Source organism: Orbicella faveolata, unplaced genomic scaffold (genome assembly GCF_042242905.1).
Source record: "Orbicella faveolata isolate gen_17 unplaced genomic scaffold, um_ofav_v1 contig_34, whole genome shotgun sequence".
NCBI classification, from domain to species: domain Eukaryota; kingdom Metazoa; phylum Cnidaria; class Anthozoa; order Scleractinia; family Merulinidae; genus Orbicella; species Orbicella faveolata.
In genome coordinates, this window is record NW_028301563.1 from 28,087,239 (window position 1) to 28,111,014 (window position 23,776).

The 23,776-nt window shown below is 40.3% G+C and overlaps 2 protein-coding genes across 5 annotated transcripts in view; both read right to left on the reverse strand.

The window, feature by feature from the left end:
- Window positions 1–3,046: 3,046 nt before the first annotated feature.
- LOC149105602 (uncharacterized) lies at window positions 3,047–11,032 on the reverse strand. 2 transcript variants are annotated; one of them, XM_089270684.1, is made up of 4 exons: window positions 10,652–11,032; window positions 8,773–9,450; window positions 7,048–7,323; window positions 3,047–5,428 (listed from the first exon to the last, which is right to left on the reverse strand). In XM_089270684.1, exons 1-4 carry the CDS (start codon window positions 10,959–10,961, stop codon window positions 4,965–4,967), a joined length of 1,728 nt encoding a protein of 575 aa, XP_089126810.1. In that variant the 5' UTR covers window positions 10,962–11,032; the 3' UTR covers window positions 3,047–4,964. The 2 variants fall into 2 exon arrangements, with proteins under 2 accessions (XP_089126810.1, XP_089126809.1); XM_089270683.1 differs by having other exon boundaries at window positions 7,042–7,323.
- A 5,084-nt stretch (window positions 11,033–16,116) lies between these two features.
- LOC110055123 (coiled-coil domain-containing protein 60-like) overlaps window positions 16,117–23,776 on the reverse strand; it is a 36,681-nt gene continuing 29,021 nt past the window's right edge. For 2 of the 3 annotated variants that reach the window (XM_020761503.2, XM_089270654.1), the window contains 10 exons: window positions 23,627–23,732; window positions 22,467–22,737; window positions 21,557–21,861; window positions 21,235–21,322; window positions 20,647–20,665; window positions 19,575–19,721; window positions 18,823–18,975; window positions 18,318–18,408; window positions 17,447–17,545; window positions 16,117–17,101 (listed from right to left, as the gene is read on the reverse strand). In XM_020761503.2, the coding sequence (XP_020617162.2) occupies window positions 16,976–17,101; window positions 17,447–17,545; window positions 18,318–18,408; window positions 18,823–18,975; window positions 19,575–19,721; window positions 20,647–20,665; window positions 21,235–21,322; window positions 21,557–21,861; window positions 22,467–22,737; window positions 23,627–23,732 (1,405 nt within the window). In that variant the 3' untranslated portion in view covers window positions 16,117–16,975. The remainder of the gene's footprint in view (window positions 17,102–17,446; window positions 17,546–18,317; window positions 18,409–18,822; window positions 18,976–19,574; window positions 19,722–20,646; window positions 20,666–21,234; window positions 21,323–21,556; window positions 21,862–22,466; window positions 22,738–23,626; window positions 23,733–23,776) is intronic. The other variant, XM_020761504.2, reaches the window with a different exon arrangement.

A 23,776-nucleotide genomic window follows, 5' to 3' on the forward strand; every position in this document is an offset into this window, starting at 1 on the left:
TTTCCTGTTCAGCAATTACAAACAGATTTATGCCGTGTATTTTAATATATTACCCAGACTGCTAGCTACAGACATCCGAGTTTATCATTGATAATCTGAAAACTGCCAGTCAGAAATTGCAAACTGCTAGAACATCCGAAATCATTTTAGTGTTAACGATGCGGAGCTGCCCCGGTAAATTTGAAAAGTCTCCGTCATGGCTTTCTGCGCTCTGACGCCACAAGGCAAATGAGCAGCTATGACTGCAAAGCCCGGAGGGGAGGTGGGAGGGGGGGGCACTCCCATATAAATAGAACGGGGACGCTCATCGCAAATTTGGAAAAGAAGGTACGAAGATCCTGTTTTTTGGGCGTGGCTTTAATTTTTTCACCCCTGAGAGGTGCCGATTCTAAGTCAACTCAATAACTCACACTTTCATCATTTTCAGAATAGCGATAAAGACGACTGCTTCGAGTACCTTGTACTCGTTAAGTTTATGAAAGCATTGTCATAAATCTCAATCAATACACTAAAAGGTACCGAGAAAGCTCCCGCTGTGGACTTTTTGAGGCTGAACACGCAACGAGGTGCCAAAAACGTTATTTTAACCCCTGAAAGGTACGACGAGCACCCCTGTCCTTTTTAGATCATTTTTTTTTTTATGGGAGCCCCCACTCAGGTTGCAAAGCTACCAAAAACAAGACGTGTGACATGAGTACAACATGAATTGAATGAAACAGGAGATTCAAATTGGAGTTCATATTTCTATATTCTTCTCAGAGAGGTTATTTCATCTGAATAGTTATGCTATAAACACGTCTCATTGACACCGCTTGCACAGTCTCCACTTTTCCTTAATACGTGATTCGCGTGACAGTTTGATTGGCAAGTTTGATAAAACGATGCAAATTCCGGTTCATATTCCGTCCTGTTACTAAGAGAGGTTGAACTCTTTAATTTTTATGCGAAAAAACACATCACATTAACATCGTTGGCAGAATTTTCCTTGCATTGTCATATCTTACTTACAAGTCTGACTGTGTCAAGCCAAGCGTAAGTGAGACTTTTCGTAGTATTTTATTCAAAAGAAAACTTGTATTGAACCCCAAAAATCAGAACCATAATTATGCTGATTGCTTCAGTTTTGTGCTTCCTGCACTACCGTTAGTCAAAAGTTATATTTGCTCTCAGCACAACAGTTCCAAAGATCAGACAGAAAGGTTAATTAAACATATTTCTAAGTGGCAGTAAAATTGCAAAAATACCGAAGAGTCTTTTTCTCATTTAAGCTCTTTCCATACATTATTCGAAAGAACTTAGTTGTATGACGGTATGTGATACGATCAATGAAACAGATTACGGGCAGTTTTAGAACAATCAAGATTTATCACTTTAAGAATGATCTTACCCTTAGGGAAATAAAGCTTCTTTTCCAGAGATTTCGCAGTCTTTCTTACAAGTATCACCGAATCCGCGATCTGTTTATCGAACATTCACGCAGGGGCCAAACCACCCCCCAAATGTTTCGTCAGTTCTTGGGTATTTCACATTATTTCATATTACTTAAAAAGTATTCACTCTTTCTACACCAAACTTGGCAGATGAGCAGGAGACCTATTGCCAATTATATTCACGTGAAAAATGTCAGTAAATGTCAAAGTTGTGACGTCACAGTGATGACGTCATGTTTTTTGCCACTCTTGAAGTTGTTAATATGCATATTTTTTACAATGTGTTCGAAAGAGCGCATCAAGGGGAGTTAAAACCTGAAACATTTTTGTCCATATCACAAAAATTAAATGAAATATGGCATTTTTAAATATGAAAAATAACTCTGCAAAATATGGGGTCCCCCCCTTGAGAAAAATCCCCGAATTGGAGCCGTAATTTTGTTCCAGCAAATGCAGCTATGTTGCACATGTGATGTGCCAGATGACTAAAGCAAAAATAAAGAAGAAAATCGGAAGAAAAATTTATCCCTCTAGTGTTATTGCGTTAAAACTAGTTTTGTTACGTCACAACCTGTGACGTCACTCGTTTTTTTACTGTTAATACCATCCTAACAAAGCCGAAAATCAAATTTCTAAAGCCATACGATTTTTGACAACATCAAGCTTTCTATTTTTCTAGATTATTAGCCTTCCTAGAATAAAACTGAAAAAAATAAACCAGAGAGACTGACTTAAGAAGGACAGTATGGTTAAGCAAATTCCGGGGGGGGGGACAACAAAAAAATATTTAACTTACCATATCTCGAATAATAATCATCATAGCAAAAAACGGTTTCCGGCATTTTACTCCTCAAGTTAAGGCCTTTCCAATGACATAATCTTTTTATCAGATTTTACAAAAATTATAGCACGTTTTGGTGACGTCATCAATTATGACGTCATAATCTGACATTTTGTCACAACTTCCAAATTAAAATAAACTGGAGAACAAAGAAAGCTCATCTGCCAAACTTGGTTCAGAAATATATAAACCAAGCAAACATAGCCTTCATGAAACATTAGGGGGGTGGTTTGGCCCCTACGTGATTTCATCGTCTGCATTCGATGGCGAACCTGTCTCGTCACAACTCTCACTTACTGACAAAACCTTAATCTGTTTTTCCAACGTTAACAGGCGATCGTTTGTGTACTCTTTCCGCATCGTGTTCATATCACATACAAGTACTAAAATCAACGATAAATATGAGGGCTTAACGGAGGGAAGAAAATCTCCAAAACGATGAGATTTAGGAGAGGATTTCAAGGGTGACTCTATTTCGATTCTTCGGCGGCGTTGTTTCTCAGGGACGACAACAAGTTAAACTGTTGAGTCTGTTTAAATAAGGATCGATTTCCGCCGCTTTCCCGATCTGCGGCCTAGTTTAAATAAGATTGCAAAAAGTTATCTAGATTATAATTGAGAGCTGCTTCCATTTCGTGAAGCCGGAGAGCTAAAAACAGTTTTCTGAGAAAACAGAACTGAGTAGTACAGAGATGGAATCGTCCTCTTTGATAAAGTATATTGTAATTTTTCGTAGACTTGTCAGGGTTAAAAGAAACAGGGATCAGGCTAGATATTTTCTGCAAACTGTATTTATTTTTTCATCAGGTTTATGGTTACTGTTCCGTAGACGATATAATTATTGTTTATTATCTGATTATACCACATATAAATTAGTGTTTATAAACTAGTATATATAAACAAGTGTTTATAGTCTTCAGTGTGAGTGTTAAGCTTCGCATGGACGTAGTAATTATTCGAGTGTCAGTAGCTGTATTACTGTTGTAAATAGTTGTCACTTCTGTAATTAGTAGTTGTAGTACTGTTGTAAAAAATAGTAATAAGAATAAAAAAAGTAGTAATTATTTAGTCTTGCTGTTCTAGTGACGCAATTTATGCAACTACTGCTCGTTTCACGGTTAACTTTTCTCGTTTGCATGACACTATAACACAACATGTAAGCGAGGCCGATTTCAGGCAATTTTGTCCTTTCGCTGCGCTGGAACTAAAGAAACCGAAATTACAATCTTATACAGTTCTGAGATAAATGGAAACTATACTACTGATCAGTTATATTTACAAACTGAGGAAAAATGCAATGCGCATTGGACTGGCACCTTTTTCCTATATTCACCGGTGCGCGGTACTAATTCTTCTTGCATTTTTCTTTGGGAGAGGTACCTTTGCATCTCGGACATTACCCACTAGTAACGCGTGTTTTCTATTGGTATCTTTATAACTATTTTGAAATGAAGATTTTAATTCTAAACACTGAACAGGCTTTGGACCCCCCATCCACGCGCATAATTGAAAAGCCGGATATCGTAGCCTTATTCTGAAGTATCAAGCTGTTAACTTCAAAAAAAAAAAAAAAAAAAAAAAAGATTAAAAGACACGGCCAAAAATAAATGAAATAAAAACTAAACATCAAAAGAGGGCCGGGTTGTCAAGAAATGAAATTGGAATTTAACTCTCTCTTTTGTCCGGTGCTTCTTAAAGGCTAAATTATCCCATAAACGCCCAAATAGCAATGGTTCTCAGATTTTACTCCGAAAGTAGGGGGAAGAGGGTAAATAAATAATTATCAGTAGAATGAATTAACTGATACGAGGGTAATTTTATAGTCGGCTTTTGCCCGACTAATAAAATACAGGTCAGCGAGAAAACTGAAGTACAAAAGCACACGTAAGAAGAAGAAAAGAAGAGGAAAAATGCTATTTCTACGCTATGGAGGAAGTCTAAAATAGTTAAATTTATTTAGCTCTTATTAACCGAGCAGGAGGTCTGTATGGGAGAATCTTGACCGAGGTAGCAGGCCGACTTAGCTCGGTTAATAAGATGTTTATTATATGGCAAAGAAGAAAACTTTAATTCGTTTAATGTAACTGGTTTGCTGACATTTTGCTTGGAAACGGAGATGAGATTAACTTAAACCTGCGGAAATTTGCTCGTCCTCTTTACTTTTTTTTTTTTTTTTTTTTTTTTTGTCATCAGGCATTTTGGCACTTCCATAAATGATAGAGCAGAAAATAAAAGAAAATGGTGAACATTTTTATATTTTAGTTTGCTACTTTTTCACCGCAAAATGAAACCGGTCTAGATGCCGGTCTAGATGGGAAAATCTAGACCGCGGTCAATATCGATTTCAGCCAATCAAATTCGTGAATTCGGTAGTTCCCAGTCCTTGTGAGACATGGCCATATAATAAATAAGAATACAAAACATTAATATAAGAAGAGCACACAATAGCTATGGCAACTGATAACAGCTATATATTAAACTATAAAATAGCGACTTGGAAAGGTGACAGAAATTACCAAAGGCTAATTTACAGGTAAATTGGGAAACAGTGACTACTGCTGTTCGTTATATACATATCTTATTGTTTTAATGTCTTAAGTGATCATAAATGGTCGGTACTACAGGATTTGAAGTCTGAGGTTGTAAACCAGGGCTGCATGGTATATCGCTGCTCTGTAAAGCTGAGTTCACTTTTAACATGAGGGAGAGCGGAAAATAAGCGCTGGTATCTGGCCGCCACTTACTCTAGAACCGTTGCCGTCTTTGGATGACGATTTAAAGGTAACTGTGACACCAGAACATGACGCACTTGACATGCCATCAGTGTGAGCAAACGACAGTGAGCTTGTCGTTATTTGAGCTGTTGCAGTGTATAACAGCCCTGCACGAATAGAAATCTCTTGTGAGAAATGCACTTCAAATGTTTTAACACTGGATCTGGTGTTGTAGGACCCGCTCCTCTCTTCGATCATAGAACTTCCACGATACAAACGAATAGTGACTTGAAAGGTCGTTGAACCGCTTCTAACTCCCCACAGACGGTATCCCCGCAGAATGGCGTCGCCGTTGGTTTGAAAATCAATTGCGTCAACCTTTCCACCGTAACCCCAGCCTGGACTTGCACTTTCCCCTCGTCGGCTGCGCCAGCAATCACAATCTATCGGAAAGAAATTAAGTTGACATGAAAACAACAGCGACTATAACAACAACAACAACAACAACAAATTCTACGAAGTTGTAGCCAGCATGCATCAAAAGCCTGTCATATTTCTAACTCCATAAAAGAGGTGGTTAAATTTTGCCACACAAAGTCGTCACTTTGTAAATGAGATGAAACTATTCCAACACCTTTCTTCTTCTTATACAACTATCAGCTTGTTGCTGTAATCACAAACGTCTAAACACTGTTTGACTATCATTACATGATTTCGTCCATTTTCCGTATGAACGTTTAAGTTAAGAACCAATCAATAGTTCCGGAAATTTTGAAGAAGGATCGTAAGGATAGATCTTGAGGAAAACGGAAGTGTAGCACATCTCGTAAACTTGTAATTCTATTTGTCCTCTTAGTATAGCAGCTGTTCTAGTTTTGTTGCTAGGTCAATTGTTTCTGTTGTTTGTTCTATTGTCCTCTTAACCCTTTGACGCTCAAGTGGCCATATACGACCACTTAATGGTCGTGCTATTTGTACCACTTGTGACGTCATCAATTTAAATGTCATCAGATATTCTTGATAAGCAGATAGTAGTGCTAGGCTAGCCCTTTCCGCACAATGGTCAGGTTTAGATATCGACGACATTCCGACGTCGCAAATCGAAAAACAAGGTTATCAGTTTTGGTGCAAAAACGGTGGTAAAATGGTCCACAACGCCTATGGTTGATCAGGGTCCATTTCTAGGCTTCGCCCGTAATTAACATCCAACTTTTCACTGCAGCCAGAAGGAACATGCGATGCGAAAGGTAGCCAGTGTAAAAAGGCAGAGAAAAACAGAAAGGAAAGGGCCAACAAAGGAAATTGAGAACGGTTAATGGCAAAAAAAAAAAAGTCCAAATTTTGGCTTATGCGCATGCCCGTAATTGAAGTTTTGCTCAATTTTGTACCTAATCCTCGAAAAATCTCTCCTTTTAGTGAAAAAAAGCTTTTTTTTTAGCAAAACGTAGGCTTATTTAGCGTCATGGCAGCTAAAAAACCTGACTAAACGGTTAAAAACGGTATTTTTGGCTTAAGTTTGGTGTTCAAAGGGTTAAAGGATATCAAGCCATTCATGTGTGACCTTACGAGAGCTGTTACATGACCTAAGGTAAACGTCATGGAAACTGCTACTACCCAGTCTTCCCTTATTAGGCACTCAATCTTTCATTTTTGCCATTTATTAACCTTTGTATTGTTCAAGTGTAGCATATGATGGTTAAATACTTGAGCAAACGGTAATTAGAGAAGGAGAAAAAAACTTCTTGAAACACGTTTCAAAATATTCCTATTTGGGTTTTTTACACCCTCAAAGCTGTAGTGAGAAGCATTCGCCGAAGGTGTCCGCTAAATACAGGGCTGCATTTGACTTTAGTATTAATATTTCAAGGTGATCAGTACAGGCAATGCTTAACTAAAGCTCCGTTTTGGCTCTTTATTCTAAGGTTCTGGATGTAGACAAACTGCGTTTATTGAGACAATTTAGCATTTAAAAGTTTACAGTCATGTTTCGTGGCTAAGCAACAATACAACCGCCTTAACTTGTTTATCCCGCGCGGTGCTTGGAAAAATGACAAACCTTTACTTGGTTCTTTCTGTACAACCACATTCATCTTAGCTTTCTTTGTACCCATTCTGTTTGTTGCCACACATTCATACAGTCCGCTGTCAGCGGGGATCAGTGTCTTTATGGTAAGACTACCATCTTTTACTTCAGTCTTGTTAACAGGCAAAGGCATTCCTAATCTGGTCCAGCTTAACACAGGAGGTGGAAACCCTACAGCTTGGCAAGTTTGTCGAAGCGTAGAGAACTCTTTTGGGGTAACGAGTAATGGAGGTATTGAAGCAAAGATAGGAAGGCCTACGAAAAGAAAGTTTAAAACGTGCAAATAAAAATGCAAGAAAAGAGTTCCAGATATTGACTGACCTCTATCGTTTTGAGAAACATCCGTAATCTCAGTCGTTACGTAGTAGTCCTCTTTAAAAACGTTCATGACGTGTATTGAAAATAACGACAGCCACGGAGATTAATGAAATAACACTTTTCGCACGATCTTCTCTAGCAATACTTCGAGTTCAGTATTCGGACGTGCGTAGCCTGCGTAGCTTGGCGCTTTTTAAGCGATTTGAGCGCGCTAAGAAGCGGCGAAGCCGCAATAACGAGCGGCGAAGTCGCAAGAAGCCAGGGTAAGAGACAACTGAGAAACCGCCTGCACAGATGACCGGCATTTTGTGTTAGTCCAGTACGCTAGCGTACGGGCCACTGCCACTGGATCAGAATGCTAACCCATCAATTAAAATTTGCGCTAATCTCCCAAGGGATAGCTCGTGCCTGAATATTCTTCGCGAATACCTTGTCGTGAAATTGTTAACTGCGAGACACGAGTAAGAAACAGCCGTAAACATTTTGCCCCATGGGAGAGATGTGATGGCCGTTTTCCCAACACGCTTTGGCCAAAGCATGATTTTTACTGTGTTTTACTGTTTGTGCTCACCAGACTAGAACTGCCGTCCACGAGAACCAGTATCGTTGTTATTTCGCTGTTAAAGAGCATCATCGACGACTAAATTTCAGAAATATTATCGCTGAACTTCACAGCAATGGAATTGCCGTCTGATACTCTATGTCCTTTTATTGTTTGAGGACTTCGATCGCAGCTTGCTTCACTTTCTGCAGGCTCGAGTAGATAAGATGATGAAGTTCAAAAGCGTTTCTCATTTTACGTACACAGGCATGGCGCACACGATCAGATGATGTGTCTGATCTTTCAATTTCTAGACCAGTTTCAGATTTCTGACAAAGTGCCATTTTGAAATCCTTCATGCTTAGAGACCTTGAAAAGGTTTTGAATGGAAATGTTTAAAATCTCCGAGTTTGATCTTGAGTAGACAACAACAGAGCCTACAATTATCCAGTTTACACTTCTCTCGATTCCTCCCTTGACAGGCTTTGCCCTTCGCCGCCAGCGGGCAAACACCGCATCGCCATAGCATCCGATACTTTCGTTTTGATAGACTGGAAGTTTCTTATTACGATCTATGCTCTGATCAGCTGTGTTAATACGATTCACAAAACCTGTCATCGGGTTGTCAAAATATGTAATAGGGGGCGGCAATAAAAAATACGGCTAATCCAGGCACGCGGTTCCTCGAGGCTTCACCGCGTTGTGCGCTCGCGGTCAAATTGCTTAAAAATTGCTTAAACCCCTAGGCGTGTGCTATTAAATAAAAAGCACATTTCATGATTTCATAGATTTCTTTTTCAAGTCATGAATAAAAGGTAAAGAGATTTGTATGTTTACATTCTCACCTCGAACAGTCAAATTACCGGACGCTTCATGTGAGCCAAGGATATTTGTTGCAGCACACGTGTACTGTCCAGCGTCACTGTAGTTTAAATGTTTAATGTTCAGCTCCCCGCCATCTTTGATCCGGTATTTAGATCCCGACTGAAGCTTGCTGCCCTTGAATCTCCATTCGATTCTTGGACGTGGACTTCCACCAACAGTGCAGTAAAAGTTCGTATTTCCTCCTTCATCTCGAGTTTGTTCAGCAGATGACAACATAACTTGTGGGACAGATATTGATTCTCCCGGTTTTCCCGGTGGTCCCGGCATACCTTTCGATCCTGGCACTCCCACTTCTCCTTTTTCTCCTCTCGGTCCGGTAGGACCGGTCATTCCGGTGTTTCCAGTTTTCCCGTGTTTACCGGGAGGTCCCATGACACCTTGAGTTCCAGTTCTCCCTCTTGTACCCTTCGGTCCCCTCCTGCCACGAGATCCTTTTTCACCTCTAATACCAGGATTTCCGGGGAGACCTGCAGGACATACCTTTTCACTTGACTTGCAATATTTGACGGGCATAAGTTGTCCAAACTGCTTCGTTATCTCGTTGCGTACGTCTTCAATTGTAATGGAAGAGATGTTGGAAGCTTGTCTGCGATTTCTTACTCCGAAAATTGTTGACGGTTCTTTTAACTCATTTTCAGCTGTAAGAACAAATTTGGGTGTAAAAATAAATAAATAAATAAATAAATAAATAAATAAATAAATAAATAAACAAATTAATAAATTTTACAGCTTATCTTATTAAGACTTTGCTTTTCGAAGTTCATGAAGCCGCGATAATTCGTATCCCGACACCCTTTTCTTCTCGGCACCCTTCTCTGCACGTATCTCGGCAACCCTCTCTTGTGGCTATTAACAGATTAAGTAAGGTAATGTTCACTAAATCAGACTTGCAAACTATGAGAGCAGCTAAAACAGTATTGTTGTTAATGGCGACTGGGATCCTTCAGCGCTTTAACGTGATTAATTCTCCAGAACACTAAAAGCAACTTTGCTCCAAACGCAGAATAAAATGTTGACAGTTTTGCTCTGCTAAGTTGCTGCCACACTTTCAGTGTACTTTCCATGTTGCGATATTTTCAGTTTTAATGGTATTTTGGGTTGACTTCTGTAATTTAATCCAAATTCTTTGCAGCCTTGTATAATTTGCAAACGAAAAATAAACTGCCTTGAATCGACTGTTGCCGGATCTCTTCATCAAGATATGTACTTATTAAACATCACTCTAAAGTAAACTATGACTGTCTGAGCGACAGTGGACAAAGTCGCTTGACATTTTGAGTGACAAATCACGTGAAACGATGAAAATGCGGGTTCAAATTCCTTCATTCTGCTCAGAGAGGTTATGGCCTTTAAATGTTTTATGCTATAGACATATCACATTAATAACAACGCTTGCAAAGCTTACCAACTGTGTCACTTCTGGCAAAAAAAGTACAAAAGGGCCTTTAACTTAGAACGCCAAAAATAGGCAACCGAGCGCCATTACGGCTTTTCATCTTATTTCATACAGAACAAAACGGGTATGGAGCCCCAAAATTTAGAGACTGTTCCAGCAGTTGATCATGAATCAGTTGTCTCAGTGTCTCTCACGCTTCTCTTTCATTAGACTTACACTGCAGGATTGTTATGTGAGTCAACAGATATCAACATTAACATCGGGTAGAAGATCCAAGTGCAAATTAAATTGGAAAATTGCCGAAAAATCTTTTCTCACTGGTGATTTCTTGGTACCAAAGTTGAAAAAACTTAATTGTATCACATCATGTGGATACTATCAATGAACCATATAAGTGGCAGTTCTAGAACAATCAAGATTCATCACTATGGAATGATGTTCACCTTTGGGAAAGTCAGGTCTGTTTTCAAGAGGTTTCGCGGTCTTTCCCATAAGTACCACAGAATCCGTGATCTGCTTTTCTGACGTTTTGTCATAATTCGATGGCGAATCAGTCTCTTCACAACCCTTAGTTGATGGCAAAATCTTTATCTGCTTTTCCAACGCTAACAGGCGATCGTTTGTGGATTCGTTCCTCATCAGGTTCATTCCACATACAAGGACTAAAATCAGCGACAAATATGAGGGCTTAACTGAGGGAAGAAAATCTCGAACACGATGAGATTTGGGAGAGGATTTTGCGGGTGACTCCATTTCGATTCTTCGGCGGCGTTGTTTTTCAGGGACGACAGGAAGACGAAGGCAATGGAAGACTACCAACAAAATTTGATCCTTCGTAACCCGCCTGGGCAGATAAACAAAGGATGTTTTTAATAAGAAGGTTGACCATGTAGATAAAAATGTTAACACTTTTAATGCTAGGATTACAGTCCGCCGGACATTTGAAGTCTGTTTTGAATTAAGAAAACAAAATCTATAAAACTTTTAAATTGAAATTAAACGTTAAAATGTCTAAAAATAAAAACAGTCGTTACGTTTGATTAAAAGTATAAAACAAACAGCGGTGATAAACATTTTAAAAACATGCATTTTATGAACTTGACGTTTCGTATGCTAGTCAACATACATTTTCAAAAGTATAACCATAGAAAGCTATTTATACTGTATCAATGGGGGTCTGGAGCCTAGACAGAAAACATCTGCAGTAGAAATTTAAGACGTTTCAAACAGAAACTGTATGTAAAGAGACACAATGGAAAAGCTTTCTTAATAAAGTAAAAGCTTTTCACTGCTGACATTGGCATTCAGTAGAGAAACTGAGCAAAAGGAGTGACTGATTTTTACTGAAAGTAGCGTTGTGGAAAGATATTACAATTGTTCGTACTCGACTCGATATCACGGTTTTAAGCCAGATGTTTTCCGGGAAATAGTTACTCGGTTTTAAGGTTTCTAATTCCTGTTACAAGGACAGATTTATGCGGTGTATTTATTAAAGTACAGCTGCCCAGACTGTTCGCGACCGAGATCTGAGTTCCTAGCAAGGGTGTAGACAGATTTCTGGAAATTGGTTTGAATGGGGAGGGATGGGAGGGTGGAATGCGTTAAGGAAGTGGTCAATAAGACAAAACGTGGAGCGAATTAATTACAATGAAACCCAGCTTTGCAACATTTCCATAGTCTAACAGCCCTGACCAAGGAAAGCCTGGGCAAACATACTACCGAGGATATCCTATATAGAGGATATTACACGGTGGCTCGAAGATATGAATTTTATGTTCGAGTGGCAAGAACATAAAATTCATATCTTCGAGCCAACGTGTAATGTTCTTTTTATTATATGGAGAAACCAATTCAACAAAAGCAAAAGGCGGGAATCGTGCCGTCATTGAACGATACGACACTCACAAAGGTGACATACGGAAAATACGCCACTCGGGTCCCGGATGAAGTGGCGTATGGAATCTACGAGTGGTTTAGTTCCCAGTAAAACACTCTTCTCCATATAATAAAGTGAACTATGAAATACGACAAGCTCATCTTTGTTGTCAGATAAGTCCAACATTTTGTTTTTGGACCGTTTAGATTCAACTTAACATTTTACAAGAGTCAATGCTATTCTTTCAAAACGTTGTCACAATAAACCTCTTCGATTCTAGATGGTGACTTTAAGCTTGGGGTGTGTTCTTAGCATATTCTTAACATTTGGGTTAATTTCAGCTTTAACTTTCTTAGGTAAAATCGAATGCACATCTACTGAGTCAGGATCAGCACAAAATCTAAGAGCCCCAACTAAACGCGTGACGGAAAATTTAGCAGTAAATGAATGAATGAGTGAAAACTTTATTTATAACACGGTAACAACATCAGATACATTGCATGTAAGATTTTCGATTAACTGGTTTACATATTACTGTAATCGTCCAGTTAGCCATTACTCAGTACCGGGTATATAAATTTCAGAAAGAAAACCAATTTTTAGTCAATTTTCTGGTTGCAATGGTACTTCTTTTGTATGCACTGGAGGCATTAAATAAAACAGCAGCTCAGGAAATTGCCCACTAGTAACACGAGTTCCATTCGTATCTTTATCACTATCCCTAAAAGTGAATTTTGCTCTATAACCGCTCTCTCCGCGTAATGATAAAGGGTCGGATATTACAGCCCTTAGACAGTGCCAAGCGTTTTTCTTCAAAATGATTCCGAAGTCAAACAATAGTTCAACAACATAATGGTCACCCATCTTGAGCAGCGAGGAGAATGTCCCATGCAGTTTAGCGACTGAAACAACTGAGTCCTTCCCTGGGTTCGGTTACAACCTCCACGGATGTTACAGCCGAGCGCCGAATAACGGTCGACTTTATTTACTTCAAGAGCTACGGAGTAACTGCTATTTTCACTGCCGCCAAATAACATAAACTTCGCATGAAGATATCACTGTCCGTTGACAAAATGATGCTGTCTTTGGCAATACTATTGTATTTTCAAACGCCATTTGCTGAAGGAAATCTACACAATCATTGAAGATTACCGAGGGAAATGGTTTGTCTCTTGTCTAGAAATGTTCTTTGTGAACGTTAACTTGGTGCAAATTAAACTGGACATGTCTCACAAAATTTAGAATTTCTTCCTCGTGAGCTTCAGCAAGAATTTCACTGTCGCGGATCTTTGTAGTAAGTTCGTATTCTGTAATCACTGAAATTATTCCTCTCCTCTATTCCTCCTCCGTATTGCTCTAAGGATTCTCCCTCCCAAGATTCTTCTTTTATTTTCTCCATCTGCAGTTAAACTTTGTCTTTCAGACTCCTTTGTTGCCCAATGACTAACAGCGGAAAAGAGCTCTATCTCTCTTATCTTAAGAGAGTCTCGTTCAACTACTGCTTCAAGTAAGGGCCTCTCGATTTCCACGAATCCATCGGACTCGAGGGCCTTTGCCGTTTGTTTATCAATCGCTTCCCAGCAACGTTCCACGAAGTCTTTTTCTTCGTGTTCCACAGCAAGCGGCAGGATATCAAAAGCCTTTGATGAGCTCAAATTGTCTGAAATAAATCTGCTGCATTTGTCAGTGAGCGTGGGGAACGCGAATCTCTGCCAACACGGACACTCGCTTCACGTTACGTGCATTCAGTTTCACTTCATCGCTGTTAAACAGAAGTGAAGTAACTCCAAGAAACTGTCGTTATCACAGTCAGGCAGCTCGACGGAGTCAACATCTACGCATGCAGCCGCTGACTTTTCACCATGAAGCATGTTTTCAAACACAGGACAAGTAATAGATAGGACAAACTTGTGAGCTGGAATGATTCCAGTCTCACCATTCGCCTTTTGTACTGACAAACTTTGCATCGCTCAAATGATCGTTGTTAAACAGGAACTTGTATCGTTCTCTGACGAATACTCTTGTTGTTTGACACTGGATTTCCTCGTAGGCGGCCATGTTTCTTAGTAGTCGCTAGTTTGCGTAAGGATGAACAAGACGACATTTATGCCCTCACGTTTCTTTTCCCAAAGGTCAGCTACCCATGATAATCCCCACAACCGATAGGGACTGAGATCCAATTCTACATCACAACAGCTGCAGGTTGCGAACGAGGCAAAACTTTAGGGTGTATGGTCCAGCACTGGACGTACATCTAAAGCCCCGGCCAAACGATCGCAACATATCAACACAACATATCCCAACATTGTTGGCCCAGCATTTGCAAGCTCTGGCCAAACTATCGCAACATTTCAGCACAACATATCGCAACATTGTTGGGCGCAACATGTTGCGTGCGTTTGGCCACCGTGTTGCGACATGTTGGGTGTTGTTGGCTCAAATTTGAAAATGGTTAAATTTGAGCCAACAACACCCAACATGTCGCAACATTTCAGCACAACATATCGCAACATTGTTGGGCGCAACATGTTGCGCGCGTTTGGCAATCCTGTTGCGACGTGTTGCGACATGTTGGGTATATAAAATCGAACTAGTGCGCATGCCCGGGTGCAACATTGTTTCCCGAGCCTGGCCAAACGACTACAACATCATGCCACGTCCACGTCCAACATGTCGCAACACGTCGCAACACAACGCAACAGGGTGGCCAAACGCACGCAACATGTTGCGCCCAACAGTGTTGCGATATGTTGCGTTGAAATGATGCGATCGTTTGGCCAGGGCTTAGGATGGCTGAACACAGTTTTTGATACCTGTTTCATTCACCTTTTTCCCTAAAACCCTTGATACCGCGGTCGCCAAAAATGGCAGCAAACAAGTTAAGAACACAAACTTTGGTTTTTTGATGATTAAGCTGACGTATGTGCCGTTACCATGGCAACATGAATAGATATAAACAGGCCTTTAAAATCGGTTTTGTTTATTTGTAGAACATCTAGTCATTGCGACAAGCTTGTAACAATTCTCACAAGTTAACACCATTTTGCTAATAATTTAACAGAGGGATCTCTAATTATCCCTTGTTGAAGGTTCACTGGAATATGTAGAATTTCCTTTGTTAAAATTCAGTTATTTTCAATACTCCAGTTACTTATTTCCTAAAGTATTTTCGTGTCAAATTTCGTGAAATTCTAATAAGTGGTTCTCGAGAAATAGGCGTATTTCCGAGAGTGCAATTTTTCATGCAATCGCAATTTTTTGACTTACTACGCATGCGCTGCATTTAACTGGGTTCTGTCGGTAACAAAGAAAAAGCTGAAAATTGCTGGGTTCTTTGCATTGTTACCTTTTCTAACATATCTTTGTAATAAAAGACTAAAGTCATCAATACACTACGTTCAGTTATAGAGAAAAATAGCACAGATAGTGCGGGTGTTGAGTAAATAAAATGATCGCTCTATTGAAGGCATGTTTGTTTTTTTGCAATCCTTGTGCGTGCGCTGAATTGCATCAGCAAAAGCGCGCGCGAAAACTGTGTTCGGCCACCTCAGCAGGTAAGGTGCGATGCCACCGCTGAGAACCCCCTCGGCCAAGAGTACTGGAATTAAGTTAGGACTATTCGGTAAGCTTATATGCAGGACCGGTTGGCTTTAAAGGGCCCTAGTCAGCCACTCATTTGTTTTTGTTTACATGGAAGAGTTTGGTTATTACATTTTATTCGGAGCATGTCGAAACGAAGGAAATCATTGTGAAACTACTGAAGATAATTCAACATACTTTCAGGAACACAACTTGGACTAAAGCAGTAAGATTTTGCTTCACCATGCGATATTAATTTCAATGGCATCGAAAATGCATGGCGGAGGCTGACTAGGGTCCATTAACTGTTGTGCTTACGTGTGTCGTTTTATATCTGAAACTTGTGATTTTCCTAACACCAAGAGGGGAAATGATTTAGCCCGCGCTAGCTTTTCTTTCTCTCACACATGTTCAAACTCTCAGTAAATGGAAAAAACAAAATACGCAAACTAATAACATTAACACTGTATATTCAGGAAAACAACAAGTAGAAGAACAAATGGTTTTTATCTCTGTGATGTCTGAAGTCAATTTACTTCTAAACTGTATAATACTGATTTTATAAAAAATATGTGTAATTTTACTTTCTGAACAAATTTTCTCTTTATAAAAAAATATACATAACGTATCAAAAATTACAGAAAAATATGTTCTCAAAATATTCGTCAAGCACTCTCACGACGCGTATTTCAGTCTTTTGGCTCGATTGTATTCTATATTTAACACACGTACACGGGTAATAAACTATCAAATGATATACTTTTTGTCGATTAGAGTTTAGTCATTCATTGTGCATGCATGAGCTGTTTATCAGTTGTTTTCGTAACGTTATATCATAAAATACTTGTTTATAAATTAATATTGCCTGTATGTGTACACTGATGTTATTTATAGACAGACGAAGTCGTACGTATGTTTTGACTTATATTCACTGTTTTAGGCTGTCTGTCTGTCCGTCTGCCGTCTGTCTGTCTATCTGTCTGTCTGACTAGTTGGTCGGCCGGTCGGCCGGTCGGTCATTCGGTCCGTCAGTCTTTGACTGCTCGAGCCGGTAATGTCTGACTGTCACCTCTGACGTCCGTCTTTCATTTTGTCTGTCTGTCTGACTGACGGTTACTCGGTCAGTTGCTCGGTCCTTCTGTCAGCTTCTGTCACTTAGAGTTGGTCAATTGTTCGGAGTTGGTCAATCGTTCGGTCGTTCGTCCGTCAGTTCAACAGTTTCCAACGAATAAGACTTCCCAACAGCATTTGGTAATATCATGTTTCGCCAAGACACGATCAGAATCCGCTTCATCTAACATATGACGTAATCCTAATATCGAAAGCCGTTGCTTCTTGGTGGTGGTGCAGATACAGGCCTCTGTGGCTGAGGAAACTTTGCGTTCATCCAATCTTCGAACTCCAACTCAGACATCTCCACGATCTTTTCTCGCACAAACTGTAGAAATGAAGTTAGACGGCTACGATGAGATACTTCGAGAAGCTTTTAATGCCTCGGAGTCTGAATCAGAAACTTGCGCTGTTGTAACACTTTATGGTAACGTTAGATTAGCAGGATTTTATCCAGACAAAATTAAGTTACTATTATTGAACACATAATAATTAAACAGTACTGCATGGAAATACTGCTCAATAGCTTTCATTTGAATGGTTGCACGATAGGGTTTTATCCACAGAGTTGAAAGTTAGAACCGTCTCGAACAGCATAATAAACAGAGCCGCGTAAGTACTGTTTAATAGCTTACTCCCTTTGCTTTGTAATTCGTGTCGATCCGAAAATTACCTCAATAGCTGCATTAATATCAGGAGCGCAGATTTCCCAGACACGCAGCGTCGACAAAACTTTAAGGAACTGACTACTGCTTATCTTTCGCCCTTCAAGCTGAAAACAACAAAAAATAACGCACAATCAAGTTCTGTTAACTTATAACTATCAAACGCGCAAACAAATGCGCACGCTTTCTTAGCCAACTGAAAATTCAGCATGCAGTGCAAACTCTCCTAACTTGCCACTCAGGTTGTAGACATTTCTTTGCTATTGTGAATAAAAGAAGTTAAAAAGCAGGGAAATGAAACAGAAGAGCGATCATTGATCCGTTATAAATCCGCTACGGAGCAAAGAGTCAATGACGGGTTTTATTACCCGACTAAGATGACATAAAGGCTTGATCAGTAGAGTTATCCAATCAGAATTCCTTAATGCCGTTCCCAATTTGTCTTGTTATTGGATTGGATGTCACTTCTTACAGGCGTCATGAAGTCGAATAACTAATCTCTTATATCCAAGTTTGCTTGGACCTGAACCGCCAGAATACTTCAGCCCAGATCCACAAGTGTCTAGACCTCAGTATAAGGCTAATACTCTCTCACAATCACCTTCACACTTCGTCAATAAGATGCCATTCAGGTGTGATATCAAGGAATTTCAGCTCATGAGCGTTAGATTTTTAGGTCTAATCACTGATACCTACCGAGCCATAACTAAAACGCCAGAATACTTCAGCCCAGATCCACAAGTGTCTAGACCTCAGTATAAGGCTAATATTCTCTCAAAATCACCTTCACACTTTGTCAATAAGATACCATTCAGGTGTGATATCAAGGAATTTCAGCTCATGAGCGTTAGATTTTTAGGTCTAATCACTGATACCTACCGAGCCATAACTAGCGATCCTATTTAAGACTATGGTGCAGTATCGATCAGCTTTCACTTCTTGTGGTAGATTACTAAGTAAGTCTTTGTACCTGCGTCGAATAAAAATTGTAATATTAGTCCAGCCTTTCGTTGTTTTACTCTCTTGACTAGACAACCATTCGCAATGGATTAGGTTAACATTCGTTGTCCAAATAAACACATGAACACCGGTCAACACATGATTAAACTGTAAGCGATCTCCACAATGGAGCAAACTCGCTGAACTGCTTATAGGTAGCTTACTTCTGCGCTGCAAGGGTGTCAACGTTTTCTCAAGTTTTAAAGTTAGAAAGTCTTGACTCGAGCGAGACTTATTCAGTGGGAGCGGTTAGGAAGATAGGCGGGGAAAGGGCATCATAAAGGACAACGAAATCTTTTAGCTTATGCAATAGCACAATGGGCAAGGTCTGAACTCAACGATTGACTGTTTTCCTGCAATAACTATAAACTGCCAGCGTACAAACCATTTACACTCCTTGGTGACTCGCTGTCTCATCTCTTCGTTTGTTTCCGTCTCAGGCACTACACTGCTGCTCCTCATCTGATCCAGAGCTTTGTAGATGTTATTGAATGTCTCTAGGCACATCAGTTTCCGCTCTAACACTTGAAGACGACTCCTGCGGCGACAACAGCGAAATATTTTACAAGGTTAATGAACTAATCATGCCGGCGTTTAAACGTGGTATCGTAGCAGAAAGCGACATCGAGTATCCTTACTCCCACCGATCGGCTCGGCAATAATGACCAGGTTAACAAAGTGGCTGATCAGGCTAGCCGGAGGGATGATATAGATCAACTAGAGTGCTAGTGCTAAGTAGGTTGATTGTTCCGGAATGCTAATTAAGCTAACGGGAGTTACTGCGGAAACAACGACGAAATGTTATCCAAGGTTAATGAGCTTATCAGGCCGCGGTAAATAGCGCTACCGTAACTGAAAACGACTTGGAGTAAAACAACCTCTCCACCCCCCCTCCCCCCCCCCCCGCCCTAACCTGGATCTGTCCTCATTAATCAACAAGCTAAGTGCAATATTAAATTACTTGCAACTAATCGAAGTCCTAATCAGGCCAACCGAAGTACCAACTGGGCTAATCCAGTAAACCATGCTAGTACAGTGATTAAGCCATCGGAGTGCTAGTAACTGTGCGTAACGTGGTATCGCGACATTTTAACTCAAACTGTAAGTCATACATTGACAGTCCTCATTCGTACACACCTGTCTCTGACCTCCAAGTTATCGTGTAACACAAGAGCTTTCTCGTCCGCCACTTCGTTGAACTTCGTTTTCAAATCTCCAGGAACTTTCTCCGCGCGATGATCCAAGCTTATGGCGCCAAACGCTGCTATGGCTGCTGCTGCAAACCTGAAGGGAGATGAATATTACTTCTCCCCACTATTATCCATACATTTCTTTTACTGCCGGCTATGAGAATTTGGTCATACATCCGATTAATACCTAATTTAAGAAATTCTCTATTGATGTCACAGGTTAGCTGTGGAAATTACGTTACTGCAGCTCTGTTGTTCTCGTGGCATTGCTCTAGTCCACTGCGCGGCTCCGTCCACACTACGCCGGAGAAATTTGGAAATGCAACAAACACCGTTCAGTTTGGATTGGTGTTTGAGTAAAACTCGGGTAGGGAAATATCATTGTTATCGTAACTTCATCTTTCACGAAAACATTCGTTTTCAAAATGTTTTCCGTCCACGCTAAAACGCAAAGCCGTTGTCTCCTCCGGTTTGGAGAGCGTTTTCGAAAAGCTCCGTTTACGTGACGGAACCGCAGAAATAAAGCTGCGTTTTAAAATTCCTCCGGCGCGGTGTGGACAGGGACTAAATGGCACCAAAAGTGTAACAGAACATTGTAAATACCTTGTGCAATCGGTTTACAAATATTTAACCATTTCCCACAAAAAAAACTCAAAATATACAAGCGCACAATCTAAACAAATAAGTGCCGTAAACCCCAAATCGAGAATGTAATTACTCTAGCCAATCATAAAGAACAAAAGTAATCCAGTGAACCAATCAAAACTTTGCGTCAATACATGTAACTGATGCGAAGCGCGGGAAAAAGTGTATGAGCGATTCACGACTGGTTTTCTTTTTACTTCTGATTGGATGAAAAAAATGGTGCGAGGTTTTAAAGCTAGTCGTGTAGCGTAGTAATGTAAAGCCAATTGGTGTTCGACACTCAAGGCGCAACTGCTTCATTAGAAAAACAAAAACAAAAACAAAGAACTGGAAAAACAAAGCGAAAAAAAAAACAAAGTTGCAATAATTCCTACCTCTTCGTATTCACTGAGCCTGTAATGAAAAGAGACCATGTCGTTAACAGGATGGTTTTAAGCCTCATGCGCGAGAAAGCAGCATGTTTCGTTAAACGTTATAGGAACACATACAGAGTTGTCGTGGATTTGATCATATTGATCTGAAATACAACCAGACACCCAAAGGCATGATGTGCATGACAGCGATATGACAGCCCGAAAACACACCCATAAGCATTTATCACCGTCTAGTATAAATCTACTAGTGTTCTATCATAATTTCGTTCTCTTACTGGCTACGCTGGCTACTCACTGTCTATTCAGTTGTAGATAGTGAGTAGCCTTAAGCAGTATGTGATTGTTAAATAACAAAATGGTGGCCACGTCTTTACCTTTTCCAAGTGTCTGTGAAGAGCATTTAGATAAAGTTTGTCTGTGCGTATCAGTTGGGCAGTGACCTCGCTAACCAAGCGATAGAAATCGAGAGCGAATTATCTAATTGTTTAAAATTACGATCTACGATATGATTCATGAACTATCAGGTTGTTTATCGATTATATTACGGTAATCACGAGAAGAAAAAGAGTTTCAATGCGAGACACTCACCAGTAGCTTGAACCCAGGCCCTGACACGTGAATCACTGGCCGTTTGTTGTTCTTCGGGTTTGGACGCTAGTTTTTCCAGTTCTTTGTGCTGAAACAAACGAAACTTTGTTAGGACGTCATCAGAATTTCCAGTTTCCAACACAACAAACTGGGACGAGTATGTGTCAGTCCAACGACTAGTAACGCGAAAAAACGCAATTCTTCATCACATTCCTCTCTGCATTTTGCGAGAAGTTCCTTTAAACGAGTTAATTTTAATTCACGATATTCAATTCCATTTATTCTTAAACGTGAGATAGCCTTATGCAACAAATCTACTAACCGACAGTGAAGTCTTGAAAGCGTTAGCAGCTTTTGTCTTGGCACGTATTTTCTGCATGGCTTTGCTCGGATTTGAAGGCGGCGTATACACAGTAGTGACCGTAAACGATTTCTGCTTTTGAAGCTTGGATGGCGTCTTTTTCTCGGCACCTCCTGGAGTTCCATTTTGCAGGGCCCCATTCAATGTGGTGCCAGACATGGTAACTGGTAATGCCCCTGCTGCAACTGCCGTCTGGTTACCTACTGGTCCAGGAGGGGCTGACACTGCTCTTATCTTTGGGTCCACAAAGCTTACCGTGGGCCCTGCTTAAGTTAACAGAAAAAATGCAACTTTTAATTTAAAGAACGGGAAGAAATGAACTTAGACAGAGCTTCACAAGAAACTGCTGGCACAAAAAAGGAGTGCAAAAAACAGGCGCCAACGAAAACACGTATGCTGAACATACGCTACCCGCTTGGACGTTGTAATTCATTGCCCATACTGGAGAAAAACAAAACCAAAAAACGACGAGACAAGTCTTGAGCCGAGTTGGGCGGCCAAATGCGAAATATTACGTGCAAGCCGAGCTATCGCACTTAAACGCGAGTACACGCAAAACTCCAGGCGTAGCGAAGTCACAATTCCACACAAGTTAGAAACTTGCGACTTGGTTTACTGAGAGTGTAACGTAAAGTCCGAAACATTTTCTATTCGACCCAGTTGGTTGCAGTTCTGTCATTAACCATATCATTCTTTAAAGCTTAAGTTCATTTAAAAGTGCATAGAAAATCTATTTGCCGATAACTTCCCAGTTTGTTAATTCTAAAGTGAACTACACGTCAACTTCTTTTGTTTAAGATTCACAAACCGTTCGCAAGTGAGATTGTACGTATGAAGTTCTCTTGCCTTATTACATCTTTTCTAGGCTTACCATCACGAGGAGAGTTTCCTTGAGTTTGGCTGACACTGTCTTCTTGAGGAATCACTTGGTCAGCATGCGCATGCTCGGTTTGTACCTCTGTCCTCGTCGATGCCACAGTCTCTGCAGTGTTACTAGTGCCACTCCGCGGCCGAGAATCCGAGGGAACACGAAGAACACTGGGTCCTACAGTTGGGGTCTGGCCACCGCTGCCAGTGGTGGAAAAGCGCTGAATGAAGTTCGGGTGAATAGAAATACGTCTTGTTCCTCTTCGAGTCCCGCGCTTGAAAACGAAAACAAGAAGAAGATAACTTGAGAAAATAAAGATCTCTTTGCCTGCTTAACTCTACCCGAGCTAGAGCGCAATCCAGTGGAAATCGGTACAAAAATTTCTATACTGATATGTTGTCACAAACTGCGAGCGAAAGTAATTTAAAGCCGAGCAACAACTACAAGAGGAACTACTCGGATGGCTTTCGAGCTTCCTCTGCACGGGAATTTTTCGGGTCGAATGAAAGGAATGAGCGAGCCAAGGGTAGTTGTGAAGGTTGAAAATGTTTGGGTAGTTTGTCTAGAGGGGGCGACTGGGCTAGAGTGGTTCTGAGAAGAACTGCTAATGGTTACTAACGTTTCGACAGCCTGAACGAAAGTCATCTTCAGAGTCAAGTTAAGTGTTTGTTATTCGATGGAATTAAAAGTCTGGTTCGTCGGTACCGTCAAGGGCTCATGTATATTGGGCAGTTTAGCCGGGATGGTATTGGCTATAAGACTCGTCTTCAGTTTCTCGTCAATTATTGGTCACTGTGTTTCATTGTTAAGTTTAACTCTGATCTACCCTGCGGGAAGGCTTTAATTGTTTTAAAACCCAAACAAGAAAGTACTAACAGGATCACTCAGATTGATCAATCATCGCTGAGCTTCACAGCACCAAACGATACGTCTTAAATTTTACGTCACTGGATCGATATATCTTTGCTAACTAGCTGCAAACCTTCTAGTTTCAACTGTTCTCGAAATGAAAAATTCTCCCTACAGTTTATCGCACAATTCTTTTAATGCAACTTTTGAGAAGTTGGAAGTACATCAAGTGTATGTACATGTACAATGTCAATACAAAGATAGTTTAAGGGTAATCACACTGAAGCAGATCCTCGAAGCTGGTCAAAGCCTACCTGTGTAAATCGTGCAGGATTCTGTTTAAATGTGACCCAATCTTTATCAGTAGCCCTGTCCTTTTCTACTCTTTTACGGATTGTTCTTGGGTCTTCGTTTAAGTCCCTAAAAATAGATATGAACACTTTTGAGTGTTTAAAACCTCAATG